The sequence below is a fragment of the Salvelinus fontinalis genome, chromosome 30 (genome assembly GCF_029448725.1).
Source record: "Salvelinus fontinalis isolate EN_2023a chromosome 30, ASM2944872v1, whole genome shotgun sequence".
NCBI classification, from domain to species: Eukaryota; Metazoa; Chordata; class Actinopteri; order Salmoniformes; family Salmonidae; genus Salvelinus; species Salvelinus fontinalis.
In genome coordinates, this window is record NC_074694.1 from 22,472,110 (window position 1) to 22,496,917 (window position 24,808).

At 42.1% G+C, this 24,808-nt stretch overlaps 1 protein-coding gene across 1 annotated transcript in view; it reads left to right on the top strand.

Moving 5' to 3' along the window:
• The first annotated feature begins 1,348 nt into the window (after window positions 1-1,348).
• Window positions 1,349-24,808, top strand: part of desi2 (desumoylating isopeptidase 2) — a 54,682-nt gene continuing 31,222 nt past the window's right edge. The window contains exon 1 of the mRNA XM_055890044.1: window positions 1,349-1,880. Coding sequence (XP_055746019.1) covers window positions 1,833-1,880 — 48 coding nt within the window. The 5' untranslated portion in view covers window positions 1,349-1,832. The remainder of the gene's footprint in view (window positions 1,881-24,808) is intronic.

Below are 24,808 nucleotides of genomic sequence, written 5' to 3' on the forward strand. Positions count from 1 at the left end.
CAATCACGCCTTTATTGTAGAGTGGCCAGAAGGAAGCCACTCCCCATCTTCGGATGGGGCCACAGTGTCTCCTGACCGCTCCTGTCTCAGCCTCCAGTATTTATGCTGCAGTAGTTTATGTGTCGGGGGGCTAGGGTCAGTTGGTTATACCTGGAGTACTTCTCCTGTCTTATCCAGTGTCCTGTGTGAATTTAAGTATGCTCTCTCTAATTCTCTCGTTCTCTCTTTCTTTCTCTCTCTCTGAGAACCTGAGCCCTAGGACCATACGTCACGGCAAACCGGGCATGATGACTCCTTGCTGTCTCCAGTCCACCTGGCCTTGCTGCTGTTCCAGTTTCAACTGCTCTGCCTGCGGTTACGGAACCCCTACCTGTCCCAGACCTGCTGCTTTCAACTCTTAATGATCGGCTATGAAAAGCCAACTGACATTTATTCCTGATTATTATCTGACCATGCTTGTCATTTATGAACATTTTGAAAATCTTGGCTCTCTCTAATTTTCTCCTTCTCTCTTTCTTTCTCTCTCTCGGAGGACCTGAGCCCTAGGACCATACGTCAGGACTACCGGGCATGATGACTCCTTGCTGTCCCCAGTCCACCTGACCTTGCTGCTATTCCAGTTTCAACTCTTCTGCCTGCGGTTATGGAACCCACACCTGTCCCAGACCTGCTGTTTTCAACTCTTAATGATCGGCTATGAAAAGCCAACTGAAAATTATTCATGATTATTATTTGACCATGCTTGTCACTTATGAACATTTTGAACATCTTGGCATAGTTCTGTTATAATCTCCACCTGGCACAGCCAGAAGAGGACTGGCCACCCCTCATAGCCTGGTTCCTCTCTAGGTTTCTTCCTAGGTTTTGGCCTTTCTAGGGAGTTTTTCCTAGCCATCGTGCTTCTACACCTGCATTGCTTGCTGTTTGGGGTTTTAGGCTGGGTTTCTGTACAGCACTTCGAGATATTAGCTGATGTACGAAGGGCTATATAAAATAAACTTGATTGATTGATTAAAAGGCACATGACAACTCGCTTGGAGTTTGCCAAAAGACACCTAAAGACTGATGTTTAAGAACCAATCCTAAAAGTAATGTTGAACTTTTTGTATCTTTATTTCTTGGTATATGAGTACTCTTTAAAATAATTGATAATAATCCAAGGAGAATATAAACCAAGGCTGGGTAGTTATGTCTAACCTTCAATTTTCATGACGATTTTGCTAGATTGGCTGGATCATTTAAAGCAATAGCTATTTGACAAAATTTCTGAGGCTTCATAAAATGTTGTATTTAGAAATGTTAGGTTGAGTAATGGATAGCCGATCCTGTCAATCTCATCGCGATTTCCAGGTTGACTAAACGACTGTCGATGTATCGTTCGAAACAGCACAACAGTGTCCATCCGTTACCTGAGAATATAGTCGATTTTCAGTTGGATATTTTTGTGGGGGAAAAAAATTATACTTGGAAAGTAGTATACATGATTTGGGTTTATTAGAAGAAATGTCATTTTGGTGTTTGAATGGCAATTTCACGCAGAAAATATTCACTTTCGTTAACGACTCCCTTTCATCGCGAACTGTCTCCAGTAGCTAGCCTGCCAGCTAGCCGACTGCCGTGCACAGCTGTTTGCTTATGGAGAAAATTGGACAAAGCTTTCGGATGCGGGGCTCTTGTGGTGAACTGAATGTTTAATTTGCCTGTTAGTACGATTAACTAAGTCAAGTAGTTAGCAAGCTAACTAGAGAAAAAAAGATTACTAGTTAACTAGAAGAGGGTGTGTGGATCGAAGCAAACTGGCGAAAGTGCACCAGGATCCGAAGAAATTCCTGATGCCAGTGATGGCAAACGAGCCGATAATTTTGAACGTCTATGATATGGTAAGTTGTGTGTAGGTAAAGGTATAATTTTCATTAACCGCATACGGTACATTTAACAACACACTTACCAGAATACACTAACTCGCAGCTATTACTAACTCGGTAACGTTATTTAATTGGCGAGCTAAGTTGGCTATAAAGTGAGCTAGCTCTCCAGCTAGCTAACAAGATTCGTGTCTGAAACTGAGGATGTATGGAGCATTGGAAGATCCGCGAACTATGGCTGCTGTATGGCTATGGAAATGTTAACCCCCATACTAACGGTTTAGTTAGGCTGCCAGCCAGGATCGGGATGTTTGTCCCTGGGGCATCTGTTTTGTTAATTTGTCTAAATCAAAATTTGCCGTCGGTTGGAAACCAGATTTTGGACTCAACGTCTTCCAAATTAGTTTACTAACGTTACTATGAGTGACCAAAATGTTTAAAAAGTATATTTATGTACTTTACTACTTTTATATATAATTACCTGTCTGATTGAAAACACATGTATACAAATGACAGACATTGAATAATGTATCATGAAGTTGGCTTGTTATCCTGTGAATGAACAATTTAAGTTGAATGTCCATTTAAGGAGCTGTGCGAGATGAGTGTGTTTCTCTACAAATCTGCTGCTGACTGACCCTGATTAGCCTAGGCCCTGTTAAGCAGACTATGGGTAAAACATTACCCACAGTGTTGCAACAAAAAAGTATTTGAATTTGAGGTCTACCCCAATGTGCTCCGGTGTTTAAATGTATTAAGTCACAACATTCTAATAGCTGTAGTTGTCTGTTTGATTTCATGACAGGAATATGTAAATACAGTTCAATACTGTCTAAACGATACCAAATTATTATTAGTAAAATATTTGCCCAGTAATTCTCTTGAAAACGGTCTATCAGAAGGTTGATGTGAATGATCTTTACACCTCACAATGCTCATCCTTAAGCAATTGAATCGGGACTTGGTTATTATAGTATCTCCTGTTTTAAGGAGCAGACTACTATTGGAAGAGTGCAGAGGTCTTCAGAACAATAAAGTAATTAATAAATAAAAAAAGCTCCTTGTCACAATATGTCAATGACCAATGCTTTTGGAGTGTCACCTCTTTCCTTCCAGTCTAACTCAATAGCTCCCGTGTTCTAGGTTCCATAGCTCTGGTTTGCTGGAAAGGTTGTATTTCAGACTTCACCAGTCCTGTTTAACCTTTCAGCTGACCCAAAGTACTGGACACTCAGTTTGCCTGTCAAACTTATCCAAGCATGGTACTTGTTAGATTGGTAAATTGCATTCTGGCTTGAGTATCATAGCTGTGGATGACAACCAAGTGGAAAAGATGTAGGCTATTAATGGGTGTTTTGGAACTTTAATCATTTATGTTTGCTGGTGTTTGTGTCTTGTTTCAATGGTGGATTTATGTTGCTGTGTGACATTTCTTGTTAACCTTGTCTCTCAGTCTTGATGTCTGCACATTGACTCAAGTGAATGGATTTACCATGCTTTTAAAATAGGCTGACTGAATGCTGTGTTTTAGATGGCTGCTGCTTGACACCACCTGTCCTGGTGTTGATGAGATGTAAACTGACACTGAATGAGTTTGGTACAGGACTGTCTGTGGCCAAGTTAGTCTTGTATGCATAGGCTGGTTCAGCTTATCCTACAGTTTTATAGTTGTACAGTATTTGCATTAAATGTCCTCTGATCTATTTAGAGGATCTTTTAGTGTTGATTCCCTTTTGTATAATAGCCTATATCACTCACTTGCACTAACAGTAATGGGCTTTATGGCTATAGTTTAAAGATTAGGTTCACCACATTGAAACGTAGCCTAAAGGGCTCTATTCAATCTTTATCACTGAATTTAAATGTAATTTCTGATTTAGCTGACATCTGCAGCATTTACTGTGAATACAGTCTCCCCTAACGTGGGAACTTTGCCTCTATATTTTAATCATGCTGTAAAGCTGAATGTCTGTGTTACGGATTGAATAGAACCCCAAATATTTTCTCTTCAAATTGGACATGTAAAAAAAGACTGAGCCTTTTCACATTTGGCTTTGCTTGTGTTTGCCACAAGGTACAGGCTCCATAAGTTATTAGCTCTATTTTATTGGATCTTGCTCATAGAGGCTGCTGATGGAATGCCTGTCTTTGTGAGTGCACATTGTCAGCACTGCCAGGGGTGAGGCCTACAAATCTGTCATGCTAGCCACAGAAGGCATGGTAAGAGGTCTTCTCTCTCCCGCATGGTTGGCCATTAGCCATCTCTGGACAGTGACAGCATCTCTTCTTTCACATGACTGGCCAATGTCCATGACTGGACATTGTCATACCTCCTCCAAACACAGTCCCCTAGCCAGCTGAGGGGATGACCATTATGTTGGACCAAAATTCTACTGTCTGTTCTTCTGATTGGTTTTCAGTTTATTAAGCCTCCTTTTTCATTCACTATTTGCCAATTAAAGATCTGTAGCCTACTTGAGCATCTTGTATACCCATCCTGCTGTATCCACATTCCACACCCTTTATTAGATCATTGACATTGGCCTGACTGAACCTTGGACACAGCAAATGTGGTAACCTTAGTGGGGGTAGGTAGCCTGCAGACATCTAATGGTATTGATTTCACTTGCTCAGTAAAAGCATGTGTCCAGCTGAGCTAGCCCTGTTAGTACTCAGTAGTATCCTACCTCATTATGAGTTTACATTTACATTTACATTTAAGTCATTTAGCAGACGCTCTTATCCAGAGCGTTTCTTGGAACTCACCGGATTCAAAATGTTCCACCATTGTGAGGCTCCTTCCGCTATGAGGCAGACATACAATAGGCGCAAGTCGAGAAAATTACAAATGTAATTTGGATAGATTTTATTTTTTGGGGGTGGGCGAGTTGAGGTAGGTTGTGATTATCATGAGCACATTTAGACCTGATTTTATATAGGCTATTGCCATATAGCCTGTTGGTTTATTTTGTGATCTGGAAGGAGAAGCGAAAAGGCAATGTTATTTAGGAGCTGTGACAGAAATGTTTAAGCTAACGAGCCAACATAAAGTTCAGGAGAATCCCAGACGTGATTCAGTGTTGAAACCAAGAGTTTTCTTTAAAGTAGGCTGTAATAAAGCCATCTCCAGCAGATGATAGCCACCCTAATCTCAGAAGGAAAATCTTGCTTAATTTGTTCAGCTGCATGATTTACTTCTGGGTCTATACGTGTTAGAAATTGAAGGTTCCGGCGTTTGGGAAGTCTCCACCGTCACAAAAGGAAACTCGGCCTTCGACCCAATCCTGATACGTCCATATAAACAGTGACCCATTCAGTTTCGGCAGATTCTTCGGTCTATATGCAGGAGCTGCCCACGGGAGATTTATTGCCACCTTAACCCAACATCCTATGGGAAATAAGTGCACTCTCAAAGCAACAAACCCCTCTGTCCTTCAATCAAATAACAGTGGCGGTACATGTACGTTTAGGAAATGAACAGGAAAGACCTCAACCTACATTCTCACATCAAGCCAGTGTCTGGATGCCTGATGCCTCTCCTCCCTTGTGATTCATCTCACCCCACTCTATCCATATTGCCTTTCCCTTTCACAGAGAAACCAAGCCAGGGAGGTATATCTCAATCAGATCTGGGGAAAGCCCAGGGCTTGTTTGACTAGAAGCAGCATCCCAGCATGTCAGCTGTTAAATATTTGCAGATTGGGGTTGTTGTGCTCTCCTTTCTCTGCTTTAGATCTATCTGACAGGAGTCTCATTGCTCCTGCAGGCTCCCATCAGGAGGAAAGCAGCAGCACAGGGGAAAAAAGGGCTTTTCATGTGTCCTGAGGGGGATGAGCTCCTACATCCTAGTCCTAATGGAATCAGGCTCTGTTTTTCCTTCAATGGCTGCTGCAGAAATGAGCCTTCATTGAGGGGAATCTGTCTTTCCTTTGTCTCATTGATGCTTTTGAATTCATGCATGCATTGTAAGCATACGTTACATTATCCATGGACTATGGATGACACATTTTCATAATCAAGAGAAATTGCATTGCTACTGAGCATTAAGTAGCTCTCTCGCAGCTTTAGTCTGGTGTTTTTCTTCACTCCCCTCTTACAGTTTTCACACAGATCATTTCATGACCAACACAATACTGAGAGGTTGTTGTTGTGTGACTCAGACTGATGGTTAAGACACTGATGCTGTTTTAAGATAGGCTCGCTCGATGATTCATTCATTGACTCCCCCAATTAGTGTACAGTGGTTGATCAAATAAAGAGCGATGAAACTCCAGTGCATATAATTTCTCCTGCATAACTGGATTTCCCTTGGAGAGCTGAGTGTTTTTGCAACCTTGGTTAATTAGGAAATGATACTGTGTGCCACCTGTTCGTGGTGATACCATTTGCCTTGTCAAGATGAACTGGTATTAGGATTAGCCGAGGAGAGAGCATTCACACGGCCCATTTTTTGCATTGCAGTGTCTCAAAGAATTCTGGAAACGTGTTCAAATCACATGCCGGATACTCACAGGGGTTGTCTGGCTGCTATCCTGAGGCGGATATGGGTTGACTTGGGATCTTTGTTTCCCCCATTAGCCAGCCATCATGTATTGAATACAAAAAGTCAAATAGGCTTGCGATTTGTTTTTGCGAGGAAATCTCCCTGCCTGCTTAATGATAGCGGCTTCAGCAGACTAGTTTATTCAGCGTTGGGAGTCTGAGGACCTTTCCCCTGGATAGACAGAGCTCTCCAGCTCCACTTAGAATCACATTAGAACAGTGCCAGACAGGCCTGCTCATAATCACAGAGCTGGGAGGCCAACCTCTCTCTGCACTTTGAAGGATGCCTTTAATAAGCTTTAAAGTAATTGGGGTCAGAGGGATTCAAAGCTGAGGAGGAGAAGGCGTTAGTGTAGTGTGTACGCCCTCAGCTGTAGTAACCGCTTCTGTTTTGCGTTTTTCCCTTCTAGGTGTTGCTGAATATGAAAGCGTCTGTGCTATTTTAGTCTATTTGCAATGCTATGGTCTGTACTTGGAAGTCTGAGTGATACAATTATAGCCATCTAATGTTCCCCCCCCCCCCAAAGTATTCCTGTAAAGAGATGACTGTGCCCACGTACGTTGACTCTGTACCGGTACCCCCTGTATATAGCCTCGCTACTGTTATTTTATTGCTGCTCTTTAATTATTATCATTTACTTTTTTGCTCTTAACTGCATTGTTGGTAAAGGGCTTGAAAGTAATACAAATAAATGTATTTCACCTTTATTTAACCATGTAGGCTAGTTGAGAACAAGTTCTCATTTACAACTGCGACCTGGCCAAGATAAATCAAAGCAGTGCGACAAAAACAACAACAGAGTTACACATGGGATAAACAAATGTATAGTCAATAACACAATAGAAAAATGTATATACAGTGTGTGCAAATGTAGAAAGGCAATAAATAGGCCATAGTGGTGAAATAATTACAATTTAGCATTACAACTGGGGTGATAGATGTGGAGATGATGATGTGCAAGTAGAGATACTAGGGTGCAAAAGAGCAAAAAAATAACTATGGAGATGAGGTAGTTGGGTGGGCTATTTACAGATGGGCTGTGTACAAGTGCAGTGATCGGTAAGCTGCTCTGACAGCTGATGCTTATAGTTATAGTGAGGGAGATGTAAGTCTCCAGCTTCAGTGACTTTTGCAATTCGTTCCAGTCATTGGCAGCAGAGAACTGGAAGGAAAGCTGGTGGTGGCTTTGGGGATGACCAGAGAAATATACCTGATGGTGCGCGTGCTACAGGTGGGTGTTGCTGTGGTGACCAGTGAGCTGAGATAAGGCATATACCTAGTAGAGGTCCACCGATTATGATTTTTCAACGCCGAAACCGATTTATTGGAGGACCAAAAAAAGCCGGTACCAATTAATCGTCCGATTTAATAAATAAATAAATAAATAAAGTAATTTATTTTATTTTTTTGTTTTTTTAAATGTATTATATTTATTTATTTATTTGTAATAATGACAATTACAACAATACTGAATGAACACTTATTTTAACTTAATACATCAATAAAATCAATTTAGCCTCAAATAAATAATGAGACATGTTTAAATACGGCAAAAACTAAGTGTTGGAGTAGAAAGTAAAAGTGCAATATGTGCCATGTAAAAAAGCTAACGTTTTTAAGTTCCTTGCTCAGAACATGAGAACATATGAAAGCTGGTGGTTCCTTTTAACATGAGTCTTCAATATTTCCAGGTAAGAAGTTTTAGGTTGTAGTTATTATAGGAATTATAGAACTATTTCTCTCTCTAACATTTGTATTTCATATACCTTTGACTATTGGATGTTCGTATAGGCACTTTAGTATTGCCAGTGTAACAGTATAGCTTCCCTCCCTCTTCTCGCTCCTACCTGGGCAGCCACCCTCGAAGCAGCGTTACCCATGCAGAGCAAAAAAAAATCTGGTTCTACTGCTTGTATCAGTTACCTGATGTGGAATAGAGTTCTATGTAGTAATGTGCACCTCCCATAGTCTGTCCTGGACTTAGGGACTGTGAAGAGACCTCTGGTGGCATGTCTTGTTGGGTATGCATGGGTGTCCGACAGCTCGGTACTTTCAGCTTGTCAACGCCTCTTACGAAAACAAGTAGTGATGAAGTCAATCTTTCTTCCACTTTGAGCCAGGAGAGATTGACGTACATGTTGTTAGCGCTCCCTGTACTTTTAAGGGCCAGTCGTGCTGCCCTGTTCTGAGCCAATTACAATTTTCCTTAGTCCCTCTGTGGCACCTGACCACACTACAAGACAGAACTGCTAAAGGGGGCGGAATTGCAATCTACTGTAGAGAGAGCCTGCAGAGTTCTGTCATACTATCCAGGTCTATGCCCAAACAGTTCAAGCTTCTACTTTTAAAGATCCATCTCTCCAGAAATAAGTCCCTCACTGTTGCCGCTTGTTATAGACCCCCCTCAGCTCCCAGCTGTGCCCTGGACACCATATGTGAATTGATTGCCCCCCCCCCCCCATCTATCGTCAGAGTTCGTACTGCTAGGTGACCTAAATTGCGATATGCTTAACACCCTGGCCATCCTACAATCTAAGCTAGATGCCCTCAATCTCACACAAATGATCAAAGAACCTACCAGGTACAACCTCAAATCTGTAAACATGGGCACCCTCATAGATATCATCCTGACCAACTTGCCCTTTAAATACACCTCTGCTGTTTTCAACCAGGACCTCAGCGATAACTGCCTCATTGCCTGCGTCCTTTATGGGTCCGCGGTCAAACGACCACCCCTCATCACTGTCAAACGCTCCCTAAAACACTTCTACGAGCAGGCCGTTCTAATCGACCTGGCCCGGGTATCCTGTAAGGATATTGACCTCATCCCGTCAGTAGAGGATGCCTGGTTGTTCTTTAAAAGTGCCTTCCTCACCATCTTAAATAAGCATGCCCCATTCAAAAAAATGGAGAACTAAGAACAGATAAAGCCCTTGGTTCACTCCAGACTTGACTGCCCTTGATCAGCACACAAACATCCTGCGGCGTACTGCATTAGCATCGAATAGCCCCCGCGATATGCAACTTTCAGGGAAATCAGGAACCAATATACGCAGTCAGTTAGGAAAGCAAAGACTAGCTTTTTCAAACAAATTTGCATCCTGCAGCACAAATTCCCAAAAGTTTTGGGACACTGTAAAATCCATGGAGAATAAGAGCACCTCCTCCCAGCTGCCCACTGCACTGAGACTAGGAAACACTGTCACCACTGATAAATCTACGATAATCGAGAATCTCAATAAGCATTTCTCTAAGGCTAGCCATGCCTTCCACCTGGCTACCCCAACCCCGGCCAACAGCTCTGCACCCCCCGCAACTACCCCCCCCCCCCCCCCCCCCCCCGCTTCTCCGTCACCCAAATCCAGATAGCTGATGTTCGGAAAGAGCTGCAAAATCTGGATCCCTACAAATCAGCTGGGCTAGACAATCTGGACCCTCTCTTCCAATAATGATCCGCCGCCATTCTTGCAACCCCTATTACTAGTCTGTTCAACCTCTCTTTCGTATCGTCTGAGATTCCTAAAGATAGGAACTCGGCCGTGGTCATCCCCCTCTTCAAAGGGGGAGACACTCTAGACCCAAACTGTTACAGACCTACGGTTGAAGTTTACATACACTTTAGCCAAATACATTTAAACTCAGTTTTTCACAATTCCTGACATTTAATCCTAGTAAAAATTAGGAATGTGATATTCAGAATAATAGTAAAGAGAATGATTTATTTAAGTTTTATTTCTTAAATCACATTCCCAGTGGGTCAGAAGTTTACATACACTCAATTAGTATTTGGTAGCATTGCCTTTTAAATTGTTGAACTGGGGTCAAATGTTTTGGGTAGCCTTCCACAAGCTTCCCACAATAAGTTGGGTGTATTTTGGCCCATTCCTCCTGACAGAGCTGGTGTAACTGAGTCAGGTTTGTAGGCCTCCTTGCTCGCACACGCTTTTTCAGTTCTACCCACAAATGTTCTATGGGATTGAGGTCAGGGCTTTGATGGCCACTCCAATACCTTGACTTTGTGGCAAAATGGCTTAAGGACAACAATCTTGGAAGTATGTCTATTTGGAAGATCCTTTTGCGACCAAGCTTTAACTTCCTGACTGATGTCTTGATGTTGCTTCAATATATCCACATAATTTTACATCCTTATGATGCCATCTATTTTGTGAAGTGCACCAGTCTCTCCTGCAGCAAAGCACCCCCACAACATGATGCTGCCACCCTCGTGCTTCACGGTTCGGATAGTGTTCTTCGGCTTACAAGACCCCCCCTTTTTCCTCCAAACTTAATGATGGTCATTATGGCCAAACAGTTCTATTTTTGTTTCATCAGACCAGAGGACATTTCTCCAAAAAGTACAATCTTTGTCCCCATGTGCAGTTGCAAACCGTAGTCTGGCTTTTTTATGGCGGTTTTGGAGTAGTGACTTCTTCCTTGCTGAGGGGCCTTTCAGGTTATGTCGATATAGGACTCGTTTTACTGTGGATATAGATATGTTTGCACCTGTTTCCTCCAACATCTTCACAAGGTTCTTTGCTGTTGTTCTGGGATCGATTTGCACTTTTTCGCACCAAAATACAAACATCTCTAGGAGACAGAACGTATCTCCTTCCTGAGCAGTATGACAGCTGTGTTTTCCCATGATGTCAAGCAAAGAGGTACAGAGTTTGAAGGTAGGCCTTGAAATACATCCACAGATACACCTCCAATTGACTCAAATGATGTACATTAGCCTATCAGAAGCTTCTAAAGCCATGAAATAATTTTCTGGAATTTTCCAAGTTATTTAAAGACACAGTCAACTTAGTGTATGTACACTTCTGACCCACTGGAATTGTGATACAGTGAATTATAAGTGAAATAATCTGTCTGTAAACAATTGTTGGAAAAATGACTTGTGTCGTGCACAAAGTAGACGTCCTAACCGACTTGCCAAATTCTAGAGTTTGTTAACAAGAAATTTGTGGAGTGGTTGAAAAAACGAGTTTTAATGACTCCAACCTATGTGTATGTAAACCTCCGACTTCAACTGTATATCCATCCTGTCCTGCCTTTCTAAAGTCTTTGAAAGCCAAGTGAACAAACAGATCACTGACCATTTCGAATCCCACTGTATCTTCTCCGCTATGCAATCTGGTTTCTGAGCTGGTCACGGGTACTCTTCAGCCACGCTCAAGGTGCTAAACGATATCATAACCGCCATCGATAAATGAAAATACTGTGCAGCCGTCTTCATCGACCTGACTAAGGCTTTCGACTCTGTCAATCACTCTATTCTTATTGGCAGACTCAACAGCCTTGGTTTCTCTAGTGACAGCCTCGCCTGGTTCACAAACTACTTCTCAGTTAGAGTTCAGTGTGTCAAATCGGAGGGCCTGTTGTCCGGACCTCTGGCAGTCTCTATGGGGGTGCCACAGGGTTCAATTCCCGGGCCGACTCTCTTCTCTGTATATATCAATGATGTCGCTCTTGCTGCTGGTATTTCTTTGATCCACCTATACGCAGATGACACCATTCTGTATACATCTGGCCCTTCTTTGAACACTGTGTTATCCAACCTCCAAACTAGCTTCAATGCCATATAACACTCCTTCCGTGGCCTCCAACTGCTCTTATATCCTTGTAAAACTAAATGCATGCTCTTCAACCGATTGCTGCCCGCACCCACCCGCCTGACTAGCATCACTACTCTGGACGGTTCTGACTTAGAATATGTGAACAACTACAAATACCTAGGTGTCTGGTAAGACTGTAAACTCTCCTTCCAGGCTCACATTAAGCATCTCCAATCCAAAGTTAAATCTAGAATCGGCTTCCTATTTCGCAACAAAGCCTCCTTCACTCATGCTGCCAAGTTTACCATCGTAAAACTGACTATCCTACCGATCCTTGACTTGGACTTCCAACACTCTACTCCGCAAATTGGATGTTGTCTATCACAGTGCCATCTGTTTTGTCACCAAAGCCCCATATACTACCCACCACTGCGACCTGTATGCTCTTGTTGGCTGGTCCTCGCTACATATTTGACGCCAAACCCACTGGCTCTAGGTCATCTACAAGTCTTTGCTAGGTATAGCTCCGCCTTATCTCAGCTCACTGGTCACTATTGCAACACCCAACCGTAGCACGCACTCCAGCAGGTATATTTCACTGGTCATCCCCAAAGCCAACTCCACCTTTGGCCGTCTTTCCTCACAGTTCTCTGCTGCCAATGACTGGAACAAATTGCAAAAATCTCTGAAGTCGGAGACTTATCTCCCTCAATAACTTTAAGCGTCAGCTGTCAGAGCAGCTTACTAATCTTTGCAGCTGTACACAGCCCGTCTGTAAATAGCCCATCCATCCAAATTCCTAACTCATCCCCATATTTGTTTTTGTTTTTCTGCTCTTTTGCACACCAGTATTCCTACTTGCACATCCTCATCTGCACATCTATCACTCCAGTGTAAATTGCTATATTATGATTACTTCGCCACTATTGTTCTATTTATTGCCTAACCTCCTTCATTTGCACACACACAGATTTTTCTATTGTGTTATTGACTGTACTTTTGTTTATCCCATGTGTAACCCTGTTGTTGTTTGTCGCACTGCTTTGCTTTATCTTGGCCAGGTCGCAGTTGTAAATGAGAACTTGTTCTCAACTGATTAAATAAAGGTGAAAAGAAAAATAATACTGAACAGTAGTCTAGGTGTGACAACTAGGCCCTGTAGCACCTGCCTTGTTGATGGTGTTGTTATTGAAGGCAGAGCAGCGCTTTATTATGGACAGACTTCTCCCCATCTTTGCAACTGTTGTATCAATATGTTTTGACCGTAACAGTTTACAATCCAGGGTTACTCCAAGCAGTTTAGTCACCTCAACTTGCTCAATTTCTACATTATTCATTACAAGATGTAGTTGAGGTTTAGTAAATGTTTTGTCCCAAATACAATGCTATTATTTTTGGATAAATGTATGACTAACTTATTCCTTGCTTCCCATTCCGAAACTAACTGCAGCTCTTTGTTAAGTGTTGCAGTCATTACAGTGTTCTTAGGTAGCGGTATGACTTTAGCTTCCCTCCAGGCCTGAGGGCACATACTTTCTAGTAGGCTTAAATTGAAGATGTGGCAATATCGTCCACCATTATCCTCAGTAATTTCCCACCCAGATTGTCAGACCCCGGGGGCTTGTCATTGATGGAATTCAAAAGTACAATTCTTGTCTTCCATAATTTGGTCAGATATTCTTGGCTGTGTAGTGTCAGCATTTGTTGCTGGCATGTCATACCTACAATTGCTTATCTTGCCAATGAACAAGTCATTAAAGTAGTTGGCAATATCATTGGGTTTTGTGATGAATGAGCCACCTGATTAACTAAATGATGGAGCCGAGTTAGCCTTTTTTCACAATTTTATTTTAATGTGCTCCAAAGCTTTTTAGAATAATTCTTTAATATATATATTTTTTCATAGTATAGTTTAAATAAAAAATAGTTTAGTCACATGATTTCTTAATTTGCAGTACCTTTTGCCTCATCCCTCTCAACCATACAATTGTTAAATTCCTCATCAATGCAAGGGGATTTAAAAGTTTTTACTGTCATTTTTTTAATTGGTGCGTGCTTATTAGTAACTGGAATAAGCAATTTCATAAATGTGTCAAGTGCAGCGTCTGGTTGCTCCTCATTACATACCACAGACCAGCAAATATTGTTAACATCATATGAATCAATACAAAACTTCTTGTATATGACATCTTATACACTTTAGGCCCAGCCTTTGGGACTTCTGTTTTCTTAATTATGGCTACTATATTGTGGTCACTACAGCCTATGGATTTGGAATCTGCTTAAATTTTTTTTTTTTTCAGCATTAGTAAAGATGCGATCAATGCATGTTGATGATTTCATTCCTGTGCTGTTTGTGACTACCCTGGTAGGTTGACCGATAACCTGAACAGGTTGCAGGCACTGGTTAGTTAAAAAAAAAAATCATGAGTGTGCAGCTTGATGAGAGCCAGTCAATATTTAAATCACCCAGAAAATATACTTCTCTGTTGATATCACATACATTATCAAGTATTTCACACGCATTATCCAGAAACTGACTGTTAGCATTTGGTCTATAGCAGTTTCCCACAAGAATGGCCTTAAGGTGGTGAGACAGATGAACCTATTGCCATATTACATCAACAGTATTTAACATGAGATCATCTCTAAGCTTTACAGCAGGGGTGTCAAAGTCAAATGGACGGAGGGCCAAATAAAAAATTTAGCTACAAGCCGAGGGCCGGACTGTTCGAATGTTCATTGAAATTTTTTTAAATGACGCATATAGTCTAGTGAACCTAATTGAACCTACTGAAAACCTAACAAATATATTCCAATATGATCAGATAAATAAAGCAATATTTTCTTATGGCTCTGTCAGTAATCTTTAATTTTTAACAGACACAAAAGACAAATTTCCTTTATATAAAAATCCCCATAACATGAACATTAAATGAAAGAAACCGGTATTCAAGGCACCATCAGTAGCCTATATTTTCTATTTTAGCAAAAGTGGGCTAAATTTACTTCAAAGAAAAAAACAATAATAGCAATTTTCTATCATCCACTCAACTGAAATATTTTTAAAATATAATTGGATTGAAATACAATAAAATAAAGTGCAAAAATCTATTAATCAAAAACAACACTTTGTTTAAGGAGAAGTAACATGCAGTGAAAACAAATATTAAACTTTAACTTTTAAACTTGAACTGAGTAAAAACTCTAAATATGTGATTGCACAGTAATGTTCACTTGTTTGAGGTTGAGGGTGATACTTGGTGGTGTCCCATCTTTTCCACAAGTTCATCAATGTTCGGGGTAAGGCTCTGAGCTGAGGAAATCCTCAGAATTGAGTGGAGGTGTTCAGCAGTAAGTCGACTTCTGTGTGATGTTTTGTTCAGGTTCATCAAAGAAAACAGTTGTTCACACAGGTATGTGCTGCCAAACATCGACAACGTTTGAGCAGCCTGGATGCGCAGCTGGGGCATTGTGTCGGGGAGGAAACGGGCGAACTCCGCAGCACCCACTGCCGCATATTTTGCCCTCAGTGCATCATTGCATTGGAGGTCAATCAACTCCGTTTGGTGGTGAGCTTTCCACGTCAACAGCAAATGGGTTACCGAGCAGTTCCAACCTGCTTTTTTGTGCTTCAAAGTCAGCAAATCGGCGTCGAAAGTCAGCGGCAAGCATACCTATTTTATCAGCCAACTGTGCGCTCGGGAACGCACTGGTAGAGAGCTTCTCTTTCATGGTCTGGCAGCTGGGAAAGTGGCTCAAATTTTCTTTCCGCATCTGCGTCTCCCACAGAGTCAGTTTGGTTTTAAATGCCTTCACTGTACTGTACATATCAGAGATGACATGATCCCGACCCTGCAGCTGCAAGTTCATTGCATTCAGATGACTCGTAATGTCACACAGAAAAGCCATTTCACACAGAAACATTTCGTCTCGGAGTTGTGTTGTGTCTTTCCCTTTGCTGTCCAAGAACAGACAAATCTCCTCACGAAGCTCGAAACATCTTTGAAGCACCTTTCCCTGGCTTAGCCATCGCACCTCTGTGTGATAAGGCAAATCACCATGCTCCGTTTCTAACTCCATCAGAAATGCCTTGAACTGGCGGTGATTCAAACCTTTGGCTCTGATAAAGTTAACTGTGCGCGTGATGATGCTCATTACATGCTCCATTTTCAAGGCTTTACCGCACAACGCTTCCTGGTGTATGATACAATGATAAGCTGTCAGCTCACCTGTCGCGTTTTCCTCTTGCATCTTTTCCCGTATCTTCGCCACCAGTCCGCTCCTGTGTCCACACATCGCAGGTGCTCCGTCGGTTGTCAAACCCACGAGTTTTTCCCAAGGCAGCTCCATCTCATTTACACATCTTGACACCTCTTCATACAAATCATGCCCCGTAGTTGTGCCATGCATAGGACGTAAAGCCAAAAACTCCTCTGTCACGCTTAGGCTGGAGTCCACTCCGCGGATGAAAATTGACAACTGGGCAATGTCAGAAATGTCGGTGCTCTCATCCACAGCCAAGGAATATGCAATGAAATCTTTTCCCTTTTTCACAAGCTGCTCTTTTAGATTGATGGACAACTGGTCTACTCTCTCGGCAATGGTGTTTCTGCTCAGACTCACATTTAAAAAGAGTTGCCTTTTTTCTGGGCAAACTTCGTCACAAACTTTAATCATGCAGTTTTTGATGAAATCCCCCTCCGTAAATGGCCGGGCTGATTTAGCGATCTCTTCTGCCAAAATAAAACTGGCCTTGACAGCAGCCTGGCCTTGTGATTTGGCTTTTTTGAACAGAGCCTGTCGAGATTTGAGGCCTCGTTTTAATTCCTCTGCCTTTTGTAGCCTTTGTTCCATGTCCATATTCTTGTTTTTGTCCGCGTGTTTCGTTTCATAATGTCGTCTCAGATTATACTCTTTCAGTACCGCCACACTTTCTCCACACAGAAGACACACAGGTTTTCCAGCTACCTCCGTGAACATATACTCCGACTCCCACCTTGTTTGAAACCCCCGGTTCTCAGTGTCCACCTTCCGTTTTGCCATTTTTGATGGGTATCTGAAAGTTAATTTTACTGTGATGCTGACGACTGCTGTGCCAATAAATATTGAAATGAAGCAGCCTACTGCTCGGTGCGTCACCGTTGCATTGTGGGAAATGTAGTATTGGTGCGTGTAAAAGATCTGCGGGCTGCCGGCTTGCTGCGGTCTGCGGGCCGGTTCTAATAATAAATCAAGATCATCCCAGGGGCCGTAAAAAACCTTCTCGCGGGCCGGATGTGGCCCGCGGGCCTTGACTCTGACATATGTGCTTTACAGGAATGTGGTTCTGAATATAGACCTGCCCCCGTTGGCATTTCTGTCTTTTCGGTAGATGTTATAACTATGTATTGCTACCACTGTATCATCAAAGGTATTATCTAAGTGAGTTTTAGATGGTCAGAATATGAATGTCATCTGTTAGAAGCAAGTTATTGACTTCATGGACCTTGTTTCTCAGGCTGCAAATGTTAATATTGGCTATTTTTAGCACTTCTGGGTTGCTTGATTGTTTTTAATGCTTTACTGGGAAGCTTATCAGAAGTAGACTTGCTCATGTTATTTATATTGGAGCTGATAGTGCAGGGTGAGCTGCACACAGTGGTCTTCCTAGTAGGGCACACCACCTCAATGCTAACAGTATAACTCATAGTTCATAGGCACATGATTACTGCATACAATAGCTGTAGGATCAACAAAAGTATTCAGGGCAGTTCGAGGGACAAATTAAGTTACTTACATTGTCTGCCAACTAGAGGTCGACCGATTTATGATTTTTCAACACCGATACTGATTATTGGAGGACCAAAAAAAGCCGATACCGATTATTCGGCCGATTTTTATACATTTTTTTAAAGAGAGAAAAAAAGAATAATGATAATAAAAATAATAAAAATAATAAAAATAATTACAAAAAAGAATAAAAAAAATATGACAATTACAACAATACGGAATGAACACTTATTTTAACTTAATACAAAAATAAAATAAATTTAGCCTCAAATAAATAATGAAACATGTTCAATTTGGTTTAAATAATGCAAAAACAAAGTGTTGGAGAAGAAAGTAAAAGTGCAATGTGTGCCATGTAAGAAAGCTAACGTTTAAGTTCCTTGCTCAGAACATGAGAACATATGAAAGCTGGTGGTTCCTTTTAACATGAGTCTTCAATATTTCCAGGTAAGAAGTTTTAGGTTGTAGTTATTATAGGACTATTTCTCTCTATACCATTTGTATTTCATATACCTTTGACTATTGTATGTTCCTATTGGCACTTTAGTATTGCCAGTGTAACAGTATAGCTTTCGTCCCTCTCCTCGCCCCTACCTGGGCTCGAACCAGGAACACATCAACAACAGCCACCCTCGAAGCATCATTACCCATCGCTCCACAAAAGCCGCGGCCCTTGCAGAGCAAGGGGAACAACTACTCCAAGTCTCAGAGCGAGTGACGTTTGAAATGCTATTAGCGCGCACCCCGCTAATTAGCTAGCCATTTCACATCGGTTACACCAGCCTAATCTTGGGAGTTGATAGGTTTGAAGTCATAAACAGGTCAATGCTTGAAGCACAGCGAAGAGCTGCTGGCAAAAAGCACGATAGTGCTGTTTGAATGAATGCGTACGAGCCTGCTGCTGCCTACCATTGCTCAGTCAGACTGCTCTATCAAATATCAAATCATAGACTTAATTATAACATAACACGCAAATACGAGCCTTTGGTCATGATTATGGTCAAATCCGTAAACTATCATCTCGAAAACAAAACGTTTATTCTTTCAGTGAAATACGGAACCGTTCCGTATTTTATCTAACGGGTGGCATCCATAAGTCTAAATATTCCTTTTACATTGCACAACCTTCAATGTTATGTCATAATTACGTAAAATTCTGGCAAATTAGTTCGCATGAGCCAGGCGGCCCAAACTGTTGCATATACCCTGACTCTGCGTGCAATGAACGCAAGAGAAGTGACACAATTTCACCTGGTTAATATTGCCTGCTAACCTGGATTTCTTTTAGCTAAATATGCAGGTTTAAAAATATATACTTCTGTGTATTGATTTTAAGAAAGGCATTGATGTTTATGGTTAGGTACTTTCGTGCAATGATTATGCTTTTTTTCCGCAAATTGATGTTTATGGTTAGGTACACGTTGGAGCAACGACGGTCCTTTTTCGCGAATGCGCACTGCTTCGATTATATGCAACGCAGGACATGCTAGATAAACTAGTAATATCATCAACCATGTGTAGTTAACTAGTGATTTATGATTGATTGATTGTTTTTTATAAGATAAGTTTAATGCTAGCTAGCAACTTACCTTGGCTTCTTACTGCATTCGCGTAACAGGCAGGCTCCTCGTGGAGTGCAATGTAATCAGGTGGTTAGAGCGTTGGACTAGTTAACCGTAAGGTTGCAAGATTGAATCCCCGAGCTGAAAATCTGTCGTTCTGCCCCTGAACAAGGCAGTTAACCCACCGTTCCTAGGACGTCATTGAAAATAAGAATGTGTTCTTAACTGACTTGCCTAGTTAAATAAAGGTGTAAAAAAAAAAGAAAAACGGTGTCCAAAAATACAGATTTCCGATTGTTATTAAAACTTGAAATCGGCCCTAATTAATCGGCCATACCGATTTAATTGGTCGACCTCTCCTGCCAACGCCCTTATGATAATGTACATTTAATGCAGCATTTTGATGACTCATTGTCACAATGGTAGTGATTAACTGAGCTGGTCTTGGGTCATTGATAAGTCATTGTTTCAATGCAGCTGTAACGGCTGTCGTAGTCGTTCTCCTCCTCAGACGAGGAGGAGCATGGATTGGACCAAGATGCGGAGTGGTAAGTATTCATGTTTTAATGGAAAAACAACAAACACTACAAATTACAAAACCCAACAAACGTGACTAACCTGAAACAGTCCTGTGTGGCCCAAACACTGACACAGGAACAAACACCCACAAAAACACCAGTGAAACCCTGGCTGCCTTAGTATGACTCTCAATCAGGGACAACGATTTACAGCTGTCTCTGATTGAGAATCATACCAGGCCGAACACAAAATCCCAGCATAGAAAAGCAAACCTAGACCAACCCACCCAACTCACGCCCTGACCAACTAAAACAAATACATAACAAAGGAAAACAGGTCAGGAACGTGACAGCAGCCTTGAAATGAGTGCACAGAGTCCAGGAGCCTAGATGATTTGGATGGACTCTGTCATTCCTGTAGAGTATTTTCTGTTTTCAGAAGTTGTCAGTTACCTATAAAAGTGATTCCAGCAGAGCTACAGTAATATTTTAGGCAGATGTGTAATCCCAGTAGCCTGTTGAATCTTTCACACCCAACGATGGTACTGGACCTGAAATGATTGGCTGTTTTTTGGAGTCTTTTAATGGTAAAATCAGTTTTTGGATGTTCCGAGCTAGCACTCCTGATGTCGTTTGGCCCCACATGGACTACGACAGCGTCAGGTCACGGCATCTGTCGTAGAACAGTCGAAATCAGCCTTGTGATGTTCTGTACTCGTGCTCCTGGGTAGCACAGGGTTTTTGCATTGGAAACCAAGATGTTTCTCACCATAGAGCTGACGACGATGATAGTTGGTGATGTTGAATGGGCCGGTCTCTCAGGCAGCCTCACGGTCTGATGAGGGTGGGAGCTCTGAGGATCTGAATCTGAGGTAGAAGCCATCGGAGAGGGAGACAGAACTGAAGATGAATACGCGGGTACCTCCGGATCTGATCTTGAATGGGAAGCCGCTAATGAAGAAAGCGCCGGAAACTCTGGATCCAGGGTCGGCAAACCCTTTCTGGTCTGTGTCAGGTCCGGGCTTAACATCTCCAAGAAGATCCCAGTTGCCAGAGGACGCTTTCTTTGACTTCCATGGTGAGTGACGTATCTCCATGGCTGGTTGGTTGGGTCGAGAACAGCTCCGTTCTCCAGGGAAGGGGGAGAACGCTTCGGGATGGATCCCTGCTGAGCACCGGCCAGTTCGCCGTGGAGAGCCGACATGGCCGCGCCACTTCCACAAGAGCGGCGTCCGGCTACTGGGGTGAAATAAAAAGTAGGCGGTCATGGATTCCCCAGTAGCTTGTGTAGGTTTGCTACCTGCTTGCTGAGAGTAGCCACTTCGTCCCTGTAGTCCTCCACAAGCAAGCAGTTGCTACATTGAAAGTCAGCGCGGTCCACATTGTCCCGGAACAAAGCAAAGTAAACACAGCTCCTGCAGCGCTGGAAATGTTCATATAGCGACCTCCATTTGAGACCGCCGAGCCAGCTAGGCTAGCTGGGCTTCTGTGTCTGTCCCGCAATGAGCAATCTGTCAGGATCCCGGGGCAGACGGCAGCGCTTACAGCAACTAAGCCAAACAAAGCCGCAGGATCCAAAATAAAATAAAAGTATATAAAAACAAGATGTATACAGGGATCCCAAGTGGCGCAGTGGTCTAAGACACTAAATCTCATTGCAAGAGGCGTCACTGCAGTACCTTGTTCGGGTCCAGGTTGCATCACATTTGGCCGTGATTGCGAGTCCCATAGGGCGGCGCACAATTGGCCTAGCGTCGTCCAGGTTTGGCCGGGGTAGGCCGTCGTTGTAACTAAGAATTTGTTAACTTCTCTAGGGTAGCGGGCAGCATTCAGAATTTTGGATGAAGAGCATGCCCAAATTAAACTGAGATGTCTCTAGTTATTCACTTTATTCAAACCAAATGCCTAGTGGCAGATTTTCTGAAAGAGCAGATTCAAGTTCTCCTTTTGATTCTAAAGAGAGCTTATCCCTAGCATTTCAAGCATACATTAGACAAGTGACTGAGTCAACCTGCATCTGCATCACTACTCATGTCTGTCTAATTTACCAACGGTGGAAATTTGGAGACGCAATAATAGTATGTTAACCTCAGTGCTAATGTCACAGGGAAAATATATATTTTTCAATGCAGATAGAAGTTCTGCAATACTACTAGCACTCTAAATGAGCCTGTACTCAATTTGCATGACTAAAGATGTCAAGCGGGATGGAAAAGATTATCTAACTGTTCTCAATTTGAAACACATCTTGATTGGTTTTGCAATGCAAATACACACTTATGCATGGAAAAACAGCTCTGCCAGTTAGTTTCAAGCGTGCTTCTGTTTATGCATCATTGCTTTTCATTTGCTTATGCGGGAATGGAGAGAAAGTGTGTAAGTAGGAAAGAACACCCTCTAAAATGGTAGCTTTTCTTTAAAGTAGCCTACTTTCCCCTCTTCAGAGCAGAAGCATCAGTCTGCAGTTGTCACTGCCGTGAACATGGTAGATTAACAGCAGGAGACCGTGGGTAGTCTAATAGATTTTAATATCCTGTGCTACAAACAGGAATGTATCATTGGGAAACATAATGTATGGGCCCTGGTGACGATATTGTCGGCCTGTTTTCCCAAACTGATGTTTTGGAGGATTGGGGATGTAAATTGAGGATTCCCTATCTTCGATGACACAGATCAGGCAGCTGCATCTCTAATTCAAGAGACACTGGTCCAATCTCAGAGATGGGCTACTCCAGTCCTCAGGGGCCTGATTGGTGTCAAACTTTTTCCCTAGCCCCAGTTAACACACCTGACTCCAATAATCAGCTAATCATGATCTTCAGTTTAGAATGCAATTATACCGAACAGAAATATAAACGCAACATGGAAAGTGTCCCATTTTTCATGATCTGAAATAGATCCCAGAAATGTTCCATATGCACAAAAAGCTTATTTCTCTAAAATATTGTGCTCAAATGAGTTTACATCCCTGTTAGTGAGCATTTCTCCTTTGCCAAGATAATCCATCCTCCTGACAGGTGTGGAATATCAAGAAGCTGATTAACCAGCATGATCATTAAACAGGTGCACCTTGTGCTGGGGACAAAAGACCTCTCTAAAATCTGCAGATTTGTAACTCAACACAATGCCACGGATGTCTCAAATTCTGAGGGAGTGGGCAATTGGCATATTGACTGCAGGAGTGTCCAGCAGAGCTGTTGCCAGATAATTGAATGTTAATTTCTCGACCATAATCCGCCTCCAACGTCGTTTTAGAGAATTTGGAAGTACATCCAATTTGGCCCTTCAACCGCAAACCATGTGTAACCACTCCAGCCCAGGACCTCCACATCTGTCTTCACCTGCGGGATTGTTTGAAACCAGCCACCCTAAAATCTGATGAAACTGAGGATCAGCTTCTTGATATGCCACATCTGTCCGGTGGATGGATGAACAAATTTTTGCTAAGAATTTGAGAGAAATAAGATTATTGTGGCTATCAAATTTCTGGGATCTTTTATTTCAGCTCATAAAAATTGCAACCAATTTATTTTAAGTATACACTACCGTTAAAAGTTTTGGATCACGTAGAAATTTCCTTGAAAGAAAAGCACTTTTTTATGGTCCATTAAAATAACATCAAATTGATCAGAAATACAGTGTAGACATGGTTAATGTTGTGAATGACTATTGTAGCTGGAAATGGCAGATTTTATTAATGGAATATCTACATAGGCCCATTATCAGCAACCATCACTCCTGTGTTCCAATGGCACGCAGTGTTAGCTAATCCAAGTATATAATTTTAAAAGGCTAATTGATCATTAGAAAACCCTTTTGCAATTATGTTAGCGCAGCTGAAAACGTGCTGATTTAAAGAAGCAATAAAACTGGCCTCTAGACTTGTTGAATATCTGGAGCATCAACATTTGTGGGTTCGATTACAGGCTCAAAATGGCCAGAAACAAAGACCTTTCTTCTGAAACTCGTCAGTCTATTCTTGTTTAGAGAAATTAAGGCTATTCCATGCGAGAAATTGCCAAGACACTGAAGATCTCGTACAACGCTGTGTACTACTCCCTTCACAGAACAGCGCAAACTGTCTCTAACCAGAATAGAAAGAGTGGGAGGCCACGGTGCACAACTGAGCAGGAGGACAAATGCATTTCTATAACTTCCAAAATATTTTTTCACACTGGTGGGGAGTGCCAAGATGGAGGCACGGCGGCTGTTAACGCAGCACCACTTATTGGTCATCTTGTGTGTGTGTAAATCATTGGCCCCATCTGGTGCTTTTGGAAATTGTATTTTTTGGTACTATTTGGCTTCGTTAGGCCTGATAAGTTAACAGTGAGCTGGCTTCAGAAAAACTATTATGTCATTTTCCAGACATATCTCCTGTTTATTAGGATCTCTCGTTCTACACACCATGTGCTTTCTGCTCATAGCAGACAGAAGGAAATTAGGTCTGTGGAGGCCTCCAGCCGATCCAGGGCCTTTGGCGGGCTGCACGAGCAGCAGAGCATGTGTCTGGATGTGGTGGGAGCAGAGTAGACTGTCAGAGGCCTTGAGTCACTCCGCACTGACACAGACAGCCACAGCCAATATGCCACACAGCAGAGGAGCTAGCCACACAGAGACCAGGGTTGTGTTCCTTAGGGAGAGAACTTTTTGAAATGGGGAGCTACTATGTGTAGCTCAGTTGGTAGGGTTTGATTCCCATGGGGGAGGACCTGTATGAGAATGTATGCACTCACTCTGGATGAGCGCGTCTGCTAAATTACGTTAATGTACTACCTTTTCCAACAAAATGTTTGGTGTGGTGTACCCTACTGAACGCAACCCAAGGGTGGTAAGGGAAGAGAGCTAACCTTTTAATAGACCACTGTTCAGTGCTAGCCTCTGCATGTACTGTTCCTAAGTACTTGATGTTAAGTATGTTTTAACAGTCCTATTTCACATGTATGTTACAATGTGTCCAGTCCTAAAACTACATGCAAGAAATAGGCTTGCC